Consider the following 21,018-nt stretch of genomic DNA (forward strand, 5'->3'; position numbering starts at 1 on the left):
TTCATGTTCCAATTTTGAAGCATGAACTGGGAGCAAATGTTGCTATTACAGATAACTTGCCTGTAACTATTGACCATTTTGAAATGGGAATTTTCAAGCACAACAATTAGCCTATCACACGCTGGCTCATCAAATGGAAGGGTCATTTTACTGACGAGTCTATCCGGGAGGATGCAAATGACATCATTCTCCGTTTTCCCCAATTTTCAGCTTGAAAATAAGAAGTGTCTGAAGGGAGGAGGGATGTTGGGACTCCGACAGTAGTTCCCCAGTAACTCATCTACAAGAATGTCATTTTTGGTTCGAGAAAATAAGTTTTCATATCATGGACGATCTTTGTTTTGCTCCAAAGTCCAAACCTTGACAAATATTCTCAAAGAAGAAAGATAAAAAGTGCGACACCTATCTGGACAGAAATTCAAACGGCCTATTCAACAAGAAAAGGGATATACCCAAAGAGAGTACAACACTGGTTTGAAAACTGTGAATTTGACACAGCTGTTAAAAGGATTGGTTTATAAGTTGGGGCAGGCAGGAGAAGTCGAGTCCCTTCCAAGCAGCTTCTTCAAAGTTCAACACTCTACCATATTGTGATTTGACGTTGTGGACCCCCTTAACCAACTACTAAAATTTTAATAACTAATATTCACTAACGATTGAGCAAAATATCCACTTGTTATTAACAATACAAACATATCAAAGAATTTTTTTTCTTCATTTCCCATTACATGATACAATGAATAAGCCTAAAGATTGAGAGCTAAAGAAAAAGACTATGATGAAAACAACATCTAAATAAATTTGGTTAAGAATTCAATTTGGTCCTACAAAATTAAAATAATTCTCAAATTCTTCTTGCACCTCTCTTTCAGAGAGGAAGCAAAGCAAAAATACAAATGGGCTTCATAATATTATACCCTTATTATGGCCCCACCAAGCCCATAAATTAGTTAGAAAAAATGCAGTGGATTAAGCAGAAGAAGATATTTTGATGAGCTGCTAAAAGTAAGCTCACGAAGGAACGGAATACATATCCAATCGAACCAATGGCTAACCATCAATCACGATTGCAAAGAATATGCCAAGTGGCAAACGAATTAGATAAGGTTTACTGTAACTATCTTGTTTCCAGGAGTAGTGAATCATCTTAGTCCAGTCCAGTCCTTAGCTCCAGAGAGATTCATGTTGAATTTCTTCCCAATCACTAAACAAACCAGTATCATGAGTCCAACTAAAGGGCGACTCGGTCAGTACTGTATCATTGAAATTGCACCACATTGTTGGCGAGTCAAGTGGTGACTCGTTAATCGCTTGAATTTGACTGGGTGAGAGCCGAATCGTTTTTGGAACCGAGTGACTCACGCTGCTGCCGCAACTAGTACTACTAGTATTCACTTTTGCATTCCGATCTCCTAGAAGCCTTGCAGCAGCTGCATGAGCCGTCGATCGAATATCCTCAGCTTTGGAACTACCCGGACGAGGTAAAATATCAATCAACTCAGGAAAGTTAAGCCGAGCTTCACGGCCTTTAAGATGTAACGCCGCAACATCATAAGCAGTCGCTGCCATTTCCGGTGTCTCAAAACTTCCTAACCAAATCCTTGATTTCTTTCCAGGTTCTCTGATTTCTGATACCCATTTCCCCCATTTCCTTTTTCGAACTCCTCTGTAAGTTGGTACTCCAATCTGTCGACCTTCTGGTATATTTTCCATACTGCCTCCAATGACATTGCCGTCGTAATGATCCATGTAGTAGTAAGATATAAATAAAATGGTGAAGTCCTTTGTTGCTCTGTTTAATGGATATTGAAATAACTTGATGAGATGATGATATATTGTGTTTGGATTGAAAACTGATTTGAATATATAGGGTGAGAAAGATTAACAGTGGAAGTGAGTAGTGGAGATGAGATATGGCTGTGGGGGCGGAAGTGAGTGAGATGAAGCGTGTTTCCTCGTAAGTACTTGTTGTACTAGGAAGAAATAGAAGAGAACGAATCTGAAACAAAATCTATCAATCAATATAACGAAAATAGTGAACGTGTTGTAATTGGTGCGTGGTGTTAAATTCTGTGTCGAGAAATATTATTATAATATTTAGGGTTTTGGAGTTTTAAAGGTGGATGATGTTATTTGACGTGTTTTAAGGTAAATCAGTTCCTTTCTGATAAACCAGCTAGATTACTACTGTTCTCCATTTTTGGGTATGGTGGTGACTCATGTCAATTCAACGTCACCTTATGTGAGAAAAAAGAAGTTTGACTCATGCCTGTGGTAATGTACGTGTACCGGTTGCTACCTGTTGACCGTGTCAGCAACAATAACAAAACCATATCAAAAGACATACGTGGCTATCTCAGAACCCTTTGGTTATTTGACAGGCCGGATCCTTGACATGCAAAGTTTGGAATCCGGTGGGTGTCACGTAAAAGTTTGATGGTTACTTAGGCCTACTTTTCAAGTGAAGCGATATACCACTTTTTGTTTTTGGCTGAAAAAGAGACGTATATCAGATGAAGCAATATCACATATCAGGGAAAAGAGGGGTTCCAATAATATGCCATCGTGATGCATAAGTGGTCGCCTTTCTTTCTTCTCATTTTTCTCTAAGTAATTGATCATGTTTCTGGATAGGAAACGGTTTTTGACATATCTTTTACAGTAAATAATTTTTAAATTAGCTCAAAAATTAGTGGAAATGTAAAGCATGAATAATTTCTTCAAAGATAAAGAAACTTGAAAGACCAAATAAAGCAGGGAAGAAAAAGAGAGTAGATAATATATACCCCATTCCAAGTAAAGGTAACACACAGGAGGCACTCCATAAGTCCATATCAAGAATTTTTTTTGGGATCGGCAAAAGTAATGTTATATTAATACTTACCAGAAATCAACAAAGAGATTACGACCAAAAGCTAAAAACATCAAATCCTGATTAGAGCGCTGAACAAAACAGGACATTACGTAAATGAAGTAACTAATCCTTTTACAGCTTCAACATTTTGATTCCGAAAGAAAGCTTACATCTTTACGGGATCTTCTAGTGCTATGCAACTTTAGAAGATGTCTGTCTCCAGATGAAACCAAAAATGAAATTAACCAGATATCCAACAGTTGCCGAATACCCATCTCGGGTCTCAAGTTTCAAGTAACCGGTTGTGAGCTTGCGAAACTGAGGTCGACTTTGTGCAATTGCTAGCAAGTGTAGTGACTGACGGGGAAGGCCCTCAACGGTTTGCGAAACTGAGGTCGATTAACGGTTTCACGAAGTCAAATTTGAATAGTTCAAGTGCGCAGTAAAACATACTCGGTTAAAGGCTGGTAACCAATTAACAGGAAGGACCTACATTCGCACAAGACGAAATTTCTCAAGACCTCAGTCTCATGGTACTTTTTTTCCTTTATTATTGATGAAACGTCAGTCTCATACTTGCACAGGAATACACGTGTCACGAAGCTTCATAGATTCTCATACTTCCAGCTGGACGCCAAATGTGGCTTTTGTTCGAGGGACACGTGTAACACCGACAGGAGCTGCTTTCCTAAGTGATAATTAGGAACATCCATCTTGGATAATAAAGTGAGGTTTGGAATTAATCTAATCACAAAATTAGCATCATCATCATCTCCACTTCACAGATAAAATACATTTACTAATTAAGGGAGTATCGATCATGGGGTATATGGTGCTAATATACTACTCTTCTCAAATATTATGTCCATAAAAGGTCACGAAATATGGGCTCGATACATTGTAATAATAGATAAAAATATCTTTTTCGTGATAGCTTAAATTTTGATTCAATTTTCAGCGGCACTGCCTAAGATGATATTTAGTTCACTGATAAAAGAAAAATTCGTAAAATTACGACGTTATGCAGTTCGTCTGTAGAATTTCACAACAACTTTTAAAAATAAAAAAGTTGACTTTTTATGAAATAAATTATCTTTGTTACTTCTAATATCCAGATGCGCTATGAAAATTTTGGAAAAAAATGTCCCTATGCAGGATTCAAAAGACACGATCGAAGCATTTTTAATAAGGTAATGGAATTAGTTCACACCAGCAAATCACAATCACGCTGGTATCATTACAGGATCCTTTTGGTAGCCCGTACGCAAGTCGATGGAGCTAGAGAAGTTTACCAAGTTCAGTTTTTTCTGTGCGAAATAGTGATGGACTATGTATGTAGACTTGTAGTACGTAGCAGCACTGACTATAAAAGAATTTCATGGAAAAGCTAGCTAAGCATGATTAGGAGTTAGGACTGGGAGAGGAGAGGAAAACAGCTGCACACGCGCACACAAGATTCCTCAACTGATGTTGTCAGATGATGATTGATTTGAATATTGTAAAGTGAACAAGACTGGTTATTATCATAACTAGATAATAATGAAGAAAAAAACTTTACGAATCGATATCATGTTTGACCGGTTTTTCCCTTTTTAAGTTTCGGGGGAAAGAACGCTGATTGACCGACAGGTATTCTTTATAAGGAATTTTGAAGCTTGGTGAAGGGCGGTGATAATGGCCATACCACCGTTGGCATGCACCTACGTTAGGAAGCAGAATTTCAAATACACGTTTTGATGGAGAAAGGTTTTGGTGGTATTTGTCTTCTCTTCGGTACACATTTGATAAGAAGTAACTTTTTGTTGTGGGACTAGATTCGGTATTAGGTCAGTGACGGATTTCGTTTCGATATGGCTTTCTTTTGGTACACAATTTTCGGAGGACTAGCTTTTTGGTGTGGGACCGCATTCGGTGTAAGTTTTACTTGTACGTTCTTAATTTTTACCATGATGAAGTTCAATAACTTACCCTACCATGATAAGTTCAACGTGAAAATATCGTTCGGTCATTTTTAGTTGGGCCCATGTCCGTTTAGTCTTTTGGAAAATGTCTTTACTGTTTGGTCCATAATTTAAAAATATAAAACAGATAAAAGTACGTTTTCGTGTTAATTTTTACTTTTTTTCTTGTAGTAGTTCATTCGTCAAAATGAACTTCTGTTAATTTCTACTTATTTTTTCAGAAAACATATAAACCAGAGTTCATTCCGGAAATGAACTCCATATAAAAAACCTAAAAGAACAGAGTGCATTCCAGAAATGAACTCCATATAAAAACCTAAAAAAGACAGAATTCATTCCAGAAATGAACTCCATATAAAAAACCTAAAAAAAAACAGAGTTCATTCCATAAAATAAACTCCATATAAAAACCTAAAAAAGCAGAGTTCATTCCAGAAATGAACTCCATATAAAAAAACCTAAAAAAAACACAGTTCATTCCAGAAATGAGCTAATATAAAAAACCTAAAAAAACAGAGTTCATTCCAGAAATGAACTCCATATAAAAAACCTAAAAAAACAGAGTTCATTCCAGAAATGAACTCCATACAAAAACCTAAAAAAACAAAGTTCATTTATTTCCATAATGAACTCCATATAAAAACCTAAAAAAACAGAGTTAATTCCAGAAATGAACTCCATATAAAACCCTAAAAAAACAGAGTCCATTCCAGAAATGAACTCCATATAAAAACCTAAACACACAAATCTTCATCTTCTTCATCATCTTCATCGATTTTATCTTAAGCAGCAGCAACAACAAAACATATAAATCTTCATCTTCAAACAACAATACCATCGTATTCATCATCTTTAACAGCAGCAACAAATAACAAATGCAAAAAAAGAACACAAAACTTCATCGTCTTCATCATCTTCATCGAATTCAACATTATCATCAACAACATCAACGCCAGCAGAGAAGAAAAAACCCTAAAACTCAGCCGTTCATCATCTTATTCGTCGTCTTTATCATATTCATCGTTTTTCATCTTCGTCCTCAACAACAACAATCACCGTCTTCAACAACAGCAGATCTCGAGAAAGTTTTTATCATCTTCGTCGTCTTCAAACAGTAGTCGATCAAATCTTCATATCAAGATTCATTGTCTGCAACATAAACAACAGCGGAAAAGAAAAAAGAAAAAAAAATGGAGAAAAAAAAACTAGATCTGAAATTGAATTATAGAGGAGAGAAAAAGAAAATCTGAAAATAAGATATTTTCTACTCCTTTTTTGTATATATATGATCCCAAAAGGGTTTTTTGGCACTACAAGGTGACAATTACATCATCCATGACATCATCCTAGGACCATACTATAATTTCTAGGACCAAACTATAATTTATATTACCAAATAGGACCAAACAGACAATTGACTAGGTCCATTGGACTAGACTCTCTCTAATATATTATTCCTAGGACCAATTGGTATTTCCTACAAGTTCAATAACCTACGGCTAATTTCAGCTGGAAATCAAGCCGTCAGTTGTCGGTTTTTCCCTGGTAGCTAGCTTCTTTTCTTTTGTGGCTCAAAAGAGAAAGATTTATTAACGGTGGGTTTGGATGTCTTTCGTGACTCAAAAAGGCAAGATAACGGTGGGGTTGGATGCAGAAATTGTATTTTCTTGGGACCTATAATTCTAATTCCATGGAATTTGGAATTCTCGGATTTATGCGAATTCCACACGTGTTTGGGAACCAAATAAAAATTCGTGGAAATATAATGAATTCCCTATTTGAAGTTCCCTATTATGTTTGGCATATCATTCAAATTTTTACGATTATGTAAAAATTCTAGTTTTGAATCCTTGTGCAGGAAAAGAAAATCACAACCTGACATAGTGGAGACTAGAGTCGATCTCGATCTAAATGAAGCTTCAAATAGAAACTCCCTAGATGAAAGTAGCATCTCAACCTTTGCTCCTGATAAAGAGAAGCAAAAAAAAGAAAAAGAATCATGATCATACCAGGACGGCTGGGGGCATGTATATACCGTGTATTACACCAACGCAATCATATATATAACATTTGAAATTAGTCAAATATCGATCTTCATACATTAACGCAGGACGGTACTGAATTGTTTTTTCTCTGAGGCGTACAGTTTTTTTTGTTGCCCCCATAATTACATCAATGATCATTTCTTTCTACAATGATCGAACAATAACAATAGCGAACTATCAAGAGAATGGACATATACAAGCATAAAAAAGAAGAGTGAGAGATTGAAGATGGGAATTATAAAACCTTTACAACTTCGCTCCTAAATCCTAATAGCTGTGATTATTTTTTTATTCTTTTGTAATCCCGTCGGTAATGATTATCTGATGGAACAGGTAAAACACTTCCATTTTAGCACTGACTATTCAGTATTCTGTCTGGTATACAACACAACTCCTAAAATATTTTTATTTTGAACAAGAACCCAAATAGCAGAACAACTATTTTTTTCCCCTGGGCCTTGTTCCCCAGAAGTGGGGCTTTCCCTGCTTCCCGTATTGGCCCAGCCGTGTGTCTATGTAAATAAATTACTGAATTGATACCTTAAAGTATGTCATGGCCAATCTTTCCTATCCCCATTAATGGTCAAAAAATAACGCGAGTAGGCTTTACCTATTTTGTACCAAGCCTTAATATGGCAAGCAGTACATGATGGAAGTATCGATGTACTGTATCAGCTGACCTTAAAACATCGTACGAAATGTGCCTCATTTTTGTGTCGTGCCTTATGACAAGAAGGAATATAGCCACTTGCTCTGGTACGCTGACTCACCCTTTCTAAAATTTGATATATTCTATGGAATGTATATCTACAAAATCTAAGCATATTCCTACAAGTGTTGTTATTCTCTTTGAAAAGTCTTTATAGAGCAAGTTATCTCTCATATTATTGATTCCTAAATGGTTCCTTCTCTGAATACGACATGGATATCATGGATAATTTAGCTTAACAAAAAACTATAACAACAATACAACACAACCATGCAACTACATCCCAATTAGTAGGAAACAATATCTACCTACATTTACCAACAAATGAAATTTTACTGGATAACCAAGAATACTTTATCAACATCAAACATGACTATTTGTCATATAAATTCAAAATCATCATCAAACAGGGGCAATATATCAACGCATATTACATGCAGACACACACAACATAGCTAGTATAAAAAAAGTAAACAAACGCATAAAAGATAACAAAACAAATCAAAAATGCTTCAAAGATCCAGTCCAAACTAACATGCCTGGGGTACACAGATCTAACATATATATCCAAAAGGATAACAAAAGAGATCAATCATTGTATGGTATAACAAAAAAAAACCACCGATCCATCAACATAAAAAAACAAGATAAATGTATTAAAAAATCAAATAAAGGCAGATGCACTAAAAATCAAATAAATGCTCCTTGAAATTCCGGAATGCTTGAAGGAAGTACTTGTTTTAGTCTGTCAGCAAGTAACTTTGAAATTATTTTGTAAATTCCATTAATTAAAAGAGTGCACAGAAGAAGCACTATCACATTTTGGGACCCGAATTATATTTGGGCAATTCAACCTCCGGTCTAATTTGCCAACGTGCTAAAATTTTTTCATCACTTCCATTACATCAACTTTGATGATGTCCCGGACAAATTTAAAAAATTCCATAATATATCCATCTGAACCAGAAGATTCTTTCTTACCAAAACTCCAAATTACCTGCCTCACTTCAGCTTCTTCAATGGGCTTCTCCAACATAATACTTTGTTGTACTCTAAGACTAGGAAGATCAAGCTCATCAAAAGAGGGCCTGACATTCACCGCTTCATTGAAAATATCCACATAAAAGTTTTTTGCTTCTTCATTAATCTTTTCCTTACCATGACACATTACCCATCAATCAACAATGAATTTAGTAAGTTTATTTAGTGTTTATAAGAATCCTTTTGATGAAAAAAATTAGAGTTTCTTTCACCATTATCTAACCATTGACCTTTGGCTCTAGAAAACCATTTCCTAGAAAGATTCAAAGAAGCCTTCTTGTGATTAGTTTTTGCCAATCCTCTAGAAGCAAAATCTTTACTGTTCAAAGCATGGTAACTAACATTTTAAGCTTATTTATATAAGGCCTAAGTCGTTATGAGTTTAAATCGATTCAGAAAATGTGTAAACCTAGCTCCCTGCATCTTAGTCACAGCCATAATCGTTCTCATCCACATACCATAATTGAGAATCATAATCACAACATCAATTAAAAAACTCACAATCTCACTTGGAGGAAACATCAATTTAATCTGGAAATGATATAATTACATTTACCATTTCAGGAAAATCTCTAAGTTCTTTTTACAACAACGTTACCTTTTAATTCCACGCCTTAATCATTACCGAAAATATATTATTTTCAAAATCTTATTTTCAAAATCAAAACACAAAATCCAAAATATTCACCACTTTGTCTGTGTGGTTAGCTACATTCATCTGTTTAAATATTTTCTTCCCCCTCATTGAAAAATTGAGAAGCATTCTCTAATTCAATATTTTTATATGAACTTAATGAGATTGATAAAAATTTCTAAATGTATGTTCATGAATATGAAAAAAATCAAAAATACTAAGTATATATTCACAAGGGATTTGGGTTACACCAAATTCAAGTGCTAAAATAAATATTTGTTCAAAATACTAGTTTCAAGTCTATCAATCAGAATTTCATCATTGCAGTTAGCCTCTCAAGCTTACCTCTTTTTGCTTTGGGATTAGCTAGATATTGCTGAAAAGGAAAGGGTACTAAGTACACCACCAACTTTTTCTTTCGGCAACTTTTATGGAGAAAACCTAATACAATTACAAGTGGATCTAATTAAAGATCATTAAATAATATGTATATATACTTTATATCTCTTTCTCTTCACAATCAGAAAGTGAAGACAATAAAGTTCGTGAACCTAATAGTAATTGTGACAATCTCAAAAATTAATATCCAAGATCAATCTAGTCGTATCCAAATAAATAGAAACTGAATTCTGCTAGTACGAAACTTGTTATCTATCCTTTCAAGATACGAATTTGTACAAGAACGAATCTCATAATAAACCATAATTAGTACGAACTTATCGAATAAGATTGATTATGTACTACTTGTGCTAATCATACAATAAAGATTGAACAATATAATATGGAAAGGAAAAACACAACATACAAGGAGTTTTGTTAACGAGAAAAACTGCACCTGCCGAAAAAACCCGGGACGTCGTCCAAATTTGAACACTGAATTGTATTAAGTTGCTAAAGACACTAGTTTATTATTATAATTTGGACTACAAAATAATTTAGACTGCATTCACCCTCCAAGCGATTCAGCTGTAGTCGTGCTCCTTACATCTCTTGAACCTCGCAAGGTTGGACGCGATTGATTCCCTTAGCGGACGTCCTTTACATCGTAAGAGTTGTTTCAGCCAAAGTGAAGAATTTTGATACCAATGTGCCTCTAACAGATAAGCCTATTTTATTTCCCTTTTGATCGAATTGATCAAGGCTTGGAAATTTATTTGCAATAAACAAAGCTAGCAAACCCCACAAATCAAGAACACTACACTCAGTTAGCTGAGAAGCCCAAATTATTAACCACCTCTCAAGAACAATATTAAACCGATTAACAAGAAGAGTTTTAGATTTCTATCTTGAGAAATCACAAAGTCTGAGACCAGAGAACTGTGTGATTTCTATTTATCTTGTTCCTGAAAGAGATTACTATAACCTCGATAATAGAAAAAACAAGATCAGGGTACACGAATTATCAAGGTAATAAAGATAGTCGTACTTGGCTTCACGAATCCCTAAGTGAAGTCTTTAAGTCATAAAATTAATTATCTTTCTCATAGGAACCCTAGGTTCATAGAGGACGACTCTAGCGAACAACTAGGACACAAAAGTGTCGGGGATTAAATTTCCTGGTTAGTTGAGTCTCTCCTTTTATAGACTTTCAAGACTATGGTTGCTAAGAATCCAAGCCAAGATAACTTGAGATTCAAACAAACACTTCATCTGTTTAGATGGAACTCTTGCTAGGAGTTCATGTAAGCATGTATGAAGTTTGTCTTGAAATCACATAAAAGAATGTACACTATGGTCCAAAGTACCAGAATTGTGCATAATGATAGTTCATGGCAAGTATGCTTTAAGAACTAATAAGCAATATCGTGTTTATTTAAACACTTAAGACTTAAATAATGATGCACATACTCAAGGTGTTTTAGTGATCAAAGATATATTAGAGGTGTTCAAGAGAGTTGTAGCAATGCTAAACATAGTTGTGAAAGTCATAAGCATCTATTTAGTTCGTACTGGGTAGGTATGCGAAAGAGTACGCGTACCTATTAACTAGTTCGTGAATTCAGATGTCCAAGATACGTATACTAGGTACGCATACCCTAAGGATATTCATGCACTCAGGCCCTTGAGTTACGCGTACTGGGTATCCGTACCTCCCCCCATTCACGAATTCAGAACATTCATGGTATACGTACCTAACTATATTCCAGAACATCGGATATCCATGGTACGCGTACTAGGTATGCGTACCTATCCTGAATCCAAATTTGAGTAGTTTTGCATACTCCCTCTTGATGTTTTAAAACATTCCCAATCGCCATAGATATAAATATCATTGCTTAGGAAATTTTCAAACTCGCTGTTTAGTAACAAATGAAGCTCAACTTCCTGTACTAGGAGGACGACTACCACTGGTACCTTCCCCATAGTAGAATCAGAAAACTTCAAACCCAATTGATTAACAAACCCTAAACCACCACCAGAACTTGAATCCATGAAATTAGAAAAACAAACAGGAAAAAAGAAGAAAGGAGAGCAGAGATCAACTAACACCAATCATTAATCCTAAACCAGAAGAGATCAACCAAGAACGGCAAGTAAGATCAGAAGGAAAAGCTGAAGAAAAAAACCCTTAACTAAAGTCGGCGTCGCCAGAAAATCGCCCATTCCACTCTTTCTCTCTCCTTGACTTTTTTCGTTATCTAAAGAGTGATCTTACCCTATGCAAAGAACATAAATTTTGAAAAGTTGAGATCTAAAGACCATGTTTTTAAAAGATAAGGTTTTAAAAGTTTTGATATTTCCTCTAAATTTTCAACCCAACTCCACCTTAAACAAACAGTATATTCCATTTCTGCACGTGTAATTGAAATTCAAAATTAATGTAAACAATCCAAAATTACATAAATGGGAAATAAGTCATTGTACAAAAAATATACCAAAATAGAGAAGATACATATTTTTGCTGAGTCTACTTGTTTAACTACACACACCCAATCCAATTCCTAAACAAGAGCAAAAAAAAAGTGTTCTTTAATTACAAGACATTCAACAGTGGTAAATCTAAGTTATCTTACTCGGACTAAAAGCTTTACAACATTCAGACCGCTGTAGAGTGAAGTTAAATCTGAAAAGCCCAAGACTAATGGAAGAGTACTTTGTACGCCTTCTTCTGTAGCTAACCTTCACTATCCTGCAATATCAAAATCATAAATAATCATGGTTACCACAATAATAAGTTCGCACAAGTGACCCTATTGAGAATGAAGTTGATAAAAATAAGTAAGAAGATACACTGATCTCTAACATGGAGACTAATAGAAGATACTCTACCTTATTTACGGTCACAGGATATTCTCCTTAATTGACCAAAATTATAATAATATATATGGCCATTATCTCTCAAAAGAGGGCAAGGCATTATACCAAAAACTCTAACATGGTATCGACCTAATAGCCGATCCTCTTCTTCTTCTTCTTCACTTACCTCACCAAAATCAACAATGGCAGGAGATAAAAAGACAATCCATCCGGCGTTTGCTATCAACAACATCAAAATCGTAATCCCTATTATCCTAGACATCAAACAGGATGAATACTCATCTTGGGTTTTTCTGTTTGAACTCCATCTTCAGGCTCATCGCCTTCTTTTTCTCATCAACGAAGACAAACCCCCTGCAGATGTTGACGCCGACACCGTGCTCCAACTCGACGCTCTCTGTCGACAGTGGATGTTCTCCACCATGGCCAAGGATTTAATGCTTACCGTCCTCAAATCTGGCAAAACTGCTAAAGAACTTTGGGATCATCTTAAGAAGCTTTTTCAAGACAACAAAGGTAACCGCGCTGCGACTCTTGAACGTAAGTTTGTCAATCTTAAGTTTATTGATTGCAATAGTATTGATGATTACTGCGATAAGCTAAAATCCCTGTCCGATCGATTACTTGATCTTGACTTTCCCATGGATGACAAACGCCTTGTGATCCAACTTTTCAACGGCCTTCCGGAGGAATACAACACGGTAGCATCTTTTATCCAACAATCAATGCCGACGTTTGATGCCGCTCGATCCCAGCTGCGTACCGAAGAGATTCGACGCTCCCAACAACAATCACAGTCTGCACCTACGGCTCTTGCCGCTGCAGCTCCAACCACAGATCGCAACAACTAGCGCTCACAGCGTGGTGGTCATACCAGACGTGGTGGTCATCGTTCATCTGCTCCAGCCACCGAACCACCCTTGCTGCCAACACCTCCGTCCCCTTATCAGCTCTACGGTGCACCTCATCCTACGTACAACATCCACTGTCCACCACAATGGGCAGTACCACCTTGTCCGTATCCTACAGCACCTCCGGCAACACATTGGCAGCAACCTTCCAGCCGCGGTTCCTTCCAAGGCCGTGGCCGTCCTAGTCAGTCACGCGGTCGAACATCTGGAGTTGGACGTGCACAGGCATACCTTACTCCATCCACGTAATATCTTCAACCAAGTGACATTGCCGAAGCATACAGCTCCATGAGTTTACACTCACCTGACGATGCTTTCTATATGGATACCGGTGCTACATCGCATCTCACTGCGGATTCAGGTACTTTGAATACTGTTTTTAATACTAGTAATATTCATTCCATCTTGGTTGGCAATGGTCACAGTATTCCAGTCACTGCCTCCGGTACCAAGTTCATAGATATTCCGTCCCGCACCCTAAAACTCAAAGATACTCTTGTTGCTCCCGACATAATCAAAAACTTGGTTTCTGTTCGTAAATTCACCACTGATAATCATGTGTCTGTTGAATTTGATCCGTCTGGTTTTTCTGTGAAGGATTTGAATTCGAGGAAGATTCTCCTTCGATGTAACAGTTCCGGGGAGCTTTATCCTATTACTGCCTCTGCCGTATCACCTTCAACATCGTCTCTGTCTCATCCTATATCCCTTGCCGTGTGCTCTCATGACATTTGGCACAGCCGTCTCGGCCACCCAGGGAAAGCTATCTTAGATAATTTACGTGCAAACTCTTCCATTCAATGTAATAAAACTCAGTCTACCAAACTTTGTCATTCTTGTCAAGTTAGTAAACATGTTCGTCTGCCATTTTTTGAATCAAATTCTGTTACTTTTGCTCCTTTTGATATCATTCATAGCGACTTATGGACCTCACCATTACATGTTGAGACTGGTTTTAATTACTATCTTATCTTGTTAGATGACTTCACAAATTATCTATGGATCTTTCCTCTCAAATTAAAATCCCAAGTTTATACCAAGTTCTTGGAATTTCGTTCCTTCGTCAAAACTTAGTTCGAACGTGAAATCAAATCTTTTCAATGTGACATGGGTCGTGAATTCGACAACTCATCGTTTCATGAATTTGCTCACAAACATGGATTAGTTTTCCGTTTCTCATGCCCTCATACCTCCTCTCAAAACGGCAAAGCTGAGCGAATGATTCGTCGTGTCAATGACATCACTCGCACACTTATGTCTCATGCATCTATCCCTCCCAAATATTGGGCCGACTCCTTACACATGGCCGTCTACCTCCACAACATTCTTCCTTCCAAAATTCTAAATTTCTCTTCTCCGGTGTCCATTCTCTATCAACGTCAACCAACCTACTCTCATATCCGTACTTTTGGTTGTCTTTGCTACCCCAATCTTTCCGCTACCACTACTCATAAGCTTTCTCCTCGTTCTACTAAGTGTGTTTATCTTGGGTTTCCAACCCGTCACCGTGGCTATCGATGTCTCGACTTAGCCACTAACAAAATCATCTTGTCTCGTCATGTGACTTTTGATGAAAACGTGTTTCCATTCAAGAACACTGTCTCTACTTCATCAAACTGTCAGGACTCTTCCTCTACAACATCTTCCACTCTCCTTCCCTTTCGTTTCAGTTACCCAACCTCTCCTAATCCTACTGTCCAGCCTCCTTCCGCTGCTACATCAGTTTCTTCATCTACTGCACAACAACGCCCTGACGTTGCTCCACCATCTTCCGCCACTACACATACTCCGTCTCCTGCAATACAGCTCTACACACCTCCTCATCGTCGTTCCACTTCAGCACCTGCAACAGCGCCTGACTGCACTACTTCAGCGCCTGTCTGCACCTCTTCAGCACCTGCAACAGCGCTGACTTCACTACTTCAGCGCCTGTCTGCACCTCTTCAACACCAGCAACAGCGTCTGACTGCACCACTTCAGCGCCTGACTGCACTATCCAGGCAGTCACGCCTTCATCTTCTGCTCAGCCTGGCACTTCAGCCAACCCCTCTCGTCCTGTCACTCGTGCATCTCGTGGAATCTTCCGTCCCATTCACAGATTGAACCTCAATGTTCAGACACAACATCACATCTCCAACTTGCCAAAATCTCACCTTTATGCTCTTAGGGATCCCAACTGGACCAAGGCCATGCTAGATGAGTTTATTGCTATGTTAAAAACTAACACTTGGGATCTAGTACCACGACCTATTGGATCTCATGTTATTCGTTCCATGTGGTTATTTCGTCACAAGTTTAATGCAGATGGTACATTGCAGCGATACAAAGCCCGTCTTGTTGCCAATGGTAAATCGCAACAGGTTGGGGTTGATTGTTTTGAGACTTTCAGTCCGGTTGTTAAGCCTGCCACCATTCGTACCGTTCTCAGCATTGCCACATCAAAATCTTGGCTGATTCACCAATTGGACGTTAAGAATGCTTTCCTACATGGGGACTTATCTGAGACAGTTTATATGCATCAACCTCCGGGATTTGTTGACCCTGCTCGACCTGATTATGTTTGTCGCCTTCACCGTTCTCTTTATGGTCTCAAACAGGCGCCTCGGGCGTGGTTCCAGAGGTTTGCGACTTTCATCACAGGTTGTGGTTTTCGGGGTAGTGTTTGTGATCCATCTCTATTTATCTACCGGTCCGGCCGGGAAACTGCATACTTATTACTATATGTTGATGATATCATACTCACTGCCTCTACTGATGCTCTCCTAGCCCGGTTTATCGACCTGATGAAACTGGAATTTTCTATGACTGATCTTGGCCCGTTACATCATTTTTTGGGTATTACTGCTTCTCGTTCTTCTTCAGGGTTGTTTTTATCTCAGTCACTCTACACAAAGGACATCATTGCTCGTGCATCCATGACGAACTGCAAACCAGTAGCAACTCCGGTTGACACGCACTCTAAGCTCAGTGCTACTTCTGGACCAGCACTTTCGGATCCTACTTTATATCGTAGTCTGGCCGGAGCGTTACAATATCTCACTTTCACTCGACCGGATATCTCTTATGCGGTTCAGCAGGTATGTTTATTTATGCATGACCCTCGGGAGCCACACATGCAAGCCATTAAGCGCATTATTCGATACCTACAGGGCACTATTGATCATGGTTTGTCTCTCTCGGTTTCGAACATCTCTGGCCTCACCGCCTATTCTGATGCTGATTGGGCGGGTTGTCCTGACTCACGCCGATCAACATCTGGTTACTGCATTTTCCTTGGAGACAATCTTGTCTCTTGGTCTTCCAAACGTCAAGCAACGGTGTCTCGCTCCAGTGCTGAAGCAGAATACAGGGGTGTCGCTAATGTTGTGGCTGAAACGACCTGGCTCCGGAATTTACTTCTTGAGTTACATATGCCATTACAACGGGCCACTCTAGTGTATTGTGACAATGTGAGTGATGTCTACATGTCTGGTGATCCGGTCCAACATCAACGCACAAAACATGTGGAGATTGACATTCATTTTGTTCGTGAACGGGTTCGTATTGGTGATATTCGTGTCTTACACATTCCTTCCGAACATCAATACGCTGATATCTTCACCAAGGGTCTTCCAAGACAATTGTTTATTAATTTTTGTTCTAGTCTTAGCGTTTGTTCCTCTCCCGCTCAGACTAAGGGGGTGTAATAGAAGATACTCTACCTTATTTACGGTCACAGGATATTCTCCTTAATTGACCAAAATTATAATAATATATATGGCCATTATCTCTCAAAAGAGGGCAAGGCATTATACCAAAAACTCTAACAGAGACGTATTGATGAACTGAGACGGAGACAGACAGACAGACAAGTACATTGACCAGAATTAAGGAACATACAAAAGATAAATTATTAAACATAGAGCAACCCCGACAACAACAGAAGAGTATAGACACTAAAATTTTCACCTTAAGAGCAAAGGACGGACAAGTTTCACTCCCTGGCCACTAAGTAGTGACATCAATGCACGAGCAGCACATTTATCAGTTTCATGTTTACCGAACAATTGGACACCATCCAGAAATTTTCAACAGAACACTTGAGAGGTTCCTCTGCCGAATTCTTTTGACCCTTTCCAACTCCAGTTGTATCTATTTTTTAAACATGCTTACCAATTGCAACAGCCAAAACCTCCTGTGGAACAATGCAAACCAATAAACTACGGAAGTATTTGGATAAACTAATATGCAACTTACTCAAAATAGATGAACAAATCGTTCAGCAAATATTATATCTCTCAAATAGATGAACAAATCGTTCAGCAAACATCTGGATAAACAAATCATTCGTGTTTGTACTAGGGCTGCACATGGGTCGGTTTGGGTCGGTTTTTGCCTCACCCACCAGCCAACCCACTGATGATGGGTAACAGAAGTTGTCACCCGCAACCAACCCAACATAAAAATGGGTCGGTTTTCACCCGACCCACATTACAGTGAGTTGGATCGAGTGGGTGGTGGGTTACCCACCATAAAATACAATGAACATTACATTACAGTTATAGACTTACCTGTATACAAATAACTATGACTCTTACAGATTGGATGTAATAGCTTTTATCAAAAAGCTGACCCCAAGTCAAGTGTAAACAAATGACAATTAAAATTCAAAGAAGTAAGAAGTAGGTGCAAAGTTGCAAACTGCATGCAAAGTGATAAAACTAACAATGACAAGAAATGAGTTCAACTGATTGAAGATTCTTCAGTTTTCAGTGAAAAGAAGTTAGCGATGATTAGGTTTAGGCATTATATATCATTACTTCAACGGTTGTGATTCATCTGGGACAGGTAATCTAAGGGTTAGTATTAACTTAGAAATATTTAGGTGGGTTGGGTCGGGTGAGGGAAGCTGTCACCCACAATCGACCCACCATACGATGGGTTTTGATGTTGTGACCCATAATCGACCCGCTCCCAGGTGGGTTGGATCGGGTACGGGTAATTTCAGGTGGGTTGGTGGGTTGAGTCGGTTTTGTGCAGCCCTAGTTTGTACAGTAAAAGATTCTTTGCTTTTGTTGAAATGTATCATTTCAGCAACGATTATACCTCTCAAATTTCTTGGTCAGAGTGTTGAGACAGAGGATTCAAAAGCATTACTTCAATAGTCTAACAGAAATTAGTACGATGGTGAAACAGGACAATGGAGTTTTTGAGAAATCTACCTCGCTAGAAACAAGGGAAGTAGAGAAGGAATACTGCAGTCTGCTTCTTCCACCAATGATGTTGATGGTTTATGTAAATACACTGGAGCCCTAAGATTTTGTGAAACATAACGAGGTTTCCGAGATGCCTACAACACCATACCGCATCACAGAGTAAATATATTAGCCACTTCGGTGAAATGGTGAACCATAGAGAAGTAAACCACTGATATAGCTCGTAATACTGAGAAAAATCTCATATAGATAGGTTCATATACAAGTCTGTCTGACGTTCTATCATATAGATAGGCTCGTAATAACAAAAATGGTCATCATCCTTTACTGTAAGCCACATACAACTACTTTTATCACTACAATATGGTTCTGAGTCACTATTTGGCATAACTATCTTAATGAACTGAGATCGTACAAAAAGCATTATCTCAGAACTTATAATTCCCAACATTAATTTCAACCAACCTAACGCACTCCATAGATTTGGCACACAGAATACAGTCAGCCTTTTTCAGTGGTATTGAACAAAAGATAACAGAAGAAGCAGAATCGACAAGGTACCTGTGACAAATCAGCTACTAAAGCTAGAGCTGTCAAATGACCTTACATTTATACCTTTCCATGGGAAAACACACACGATAAAGTTGGGACTTGGAGTAAATTTATTTGTTACGACTTTATAATGAAAGACTTCCAGTGATACACTAACTACAGCAGTACTTGATGCTAATTAAGAAATCATTATTTAACATAGAAATGGGAACCGAAAGAGAAAGTATGATTTTTGGACTAAAACTAGAGAGAACTACCACAGCGAGCTTCTAATATTTGTACAATTCTTCGACGTACTCCACGGCTTCCAACTGATTATCATCATCTCCTCTATCTATGTACACAAAGAGGTCCTCCTTTGGTTTATCAGATAAAGCACAAGCAACCTGAGATAGGAAGTGCAGCATTAGTTAAATAGTCTGATGGAAATTAGTATAATGGTGAAACAGGAAATTGAATTGGAATTGGTCATGTTTGAGTAAAATAATACATAATGGTCAGGGTGTCAAATCTAATGCACACATGTATTTCAATAATCAGCTATCCTATCCGTATTAACAGACGAATAGAACTGGCAACTTATTGTTCATAATCATCAATGGGAACAGATTCCAACTTACTTTTGTCTTCTCTTTAGAAATGGAAATCATTAGCTATGTAATCAAAATTTCATGTAAATTATAATTCCATAGTGTTATGTATATTGTGTAAATCATATCTAAGAGTATTACATATCCAAAAGCTGTAAATTCATCATCAACAGGTATATTTCCAGTAGCCAAGTCACCATTAGGTACCACAAAGGAACAATTTCTAATCACCTAATGTAGTTACAGGTAATCCAAACTACGTTAGAGTGACATACGATTTCTACCTCAATTTTTCACTGATTTCACTGAAACAGAGATAAAAGCCAAACATACAATGAATCAAGCATTAATTCACCTCTTTAGAGTTTCCCACTAACAAAAAACAGTCAAACTAAGAAATTAAGCCTAACACATACGAAATCATATCATACAAATCCGTCAAAACCCCTGATCTAAATTAAACCCTAGATTCTCAGAACAGAAATTGCACAACAACAAATCACATATCTTACAAAACAGGAATGCAAAACGAACCATCAATTTACACAGACATCGAATTAATATGTTTAGATTCAACAAATTAAAAAAAAGAGGAGAAATTTTGAAGATGAATCAAAAATCTTCAACAATAATAAATTAATCCACACGATCTAACGAATTAGTAGGTTCTTAATTATTCTTACCTGAATCACGATTTCGAAAGTATGACCTATCTTACTTGACCTATCTTAAGAATGATTGTAGCAAATTGTATTGGAAATTCAAACGCACATAACCATGGTGATTTGTATGGAACTGGGGAATAAAGAGAGGTAGTCTTGTTTGTCTACCGCAAGAGATTACAGACACTTGGGGAGATGTAGATGGATCTAGATCTAATGGACTACATTTGTTGCTTTTTAGTGTTGTTAAATGGACGGATCTAGATCAACAGACAGTTTTTCGGAATCACCTGCCAAAATATCAGACGTGTGTTTTCAGCTTTTTTATATGCCACATAGGATACGGTTTTTGTGGTGGTCCCGTTTAGAATTACTGAAGGTTAGAGCGAGTGAAAGAGGAAATAGTAACCAATCTAAATCAACGGATTTTATTCAGACGCTTTGCTTCTCTTTCATTGCCACGTTAGGCGCCACGTCGGATGCAGTTTTGAGTTCGTATATCATTACGGGAGTAATTATTGAAGTGCTGTAGAACAGTAGAAGAAGAAAAAACACTAGAGAACGAGAGATGAAGAAAACGTAGAAGAAGAAAAAACACCAGAGAAC

At 37.6% G+C, this 21,018-nt stretch overlaps 2 protein-coding genes and 1 long non-coding RNA gene across 3 annotated transcripts; 1 reads left to right on the plus strand and 2 right to left on the minus strand.

The window, feature by feature from the left end:
* Nucleotides 1–776: 776 nt before the first annotated feature.
* On the minus strand, nt 777–1,909 carry LOC113278017 (ethylene-responsive transcription factor ERF021-like). Its single transcript, XM_026526962.1, has one exon. The coding sequence runs from the start codon at nt 1,747–1,749 to the stop codon at nt 1,165–1,167; it is 585 nt and encodes a 194-aa protein (XP_026382747.1). The 5' UTR covers nt 1,750–1,909; the 3' UTR covers nt 777–1,164.
* Nucleotides 1,910–12,684: 10,775 nt separating this feature from the next.
* LOC113279922 lies at nt 12,685–13,353 on the plus strand. Its single transcript, XM_026528562.1, has one exon. The coding sequence runs from the start codon at nt 12,685–12,687 to the stop codon at nt 13,351–13,353; it is 669 nt and encodes a 222-aa protein (XP_026384347.1).
* Nucleotides 13,354–17,238: 3,885 nt separating this feature from the next.
* On the minus strand, nt 17,239–20,675 carry LOC113283327. Its single transcript, XR_003327434.1, has 4 exons — nt 20,434–20,675; nt 19,170–19,546; nt 18,615–18,742; nt 17,239–17,587 (listed from the first exon to the last, which is right to left on the minus strand). It is a non-coding gene; the product is annotated as an uncharacterized LOC113283327 (long non-coding RNA).
* Between the last annotated feature and the right edge of the window lie 343 nt (nt 20,676–21,018).

This window comes from Papaver somniferum, chromosome 5, assembly GCF_003573695.1.
Source record: "Papaver somniferum cultivar HN1 chromosome 5, ASM357369v1, whole genome shotgun sequence".
NCBI lineage: Eukaryota > Viridiplantae > Streptophyta > Magnoliopsida > Ranunculales > Papaveraceae > Papaver > Papaver somniferum.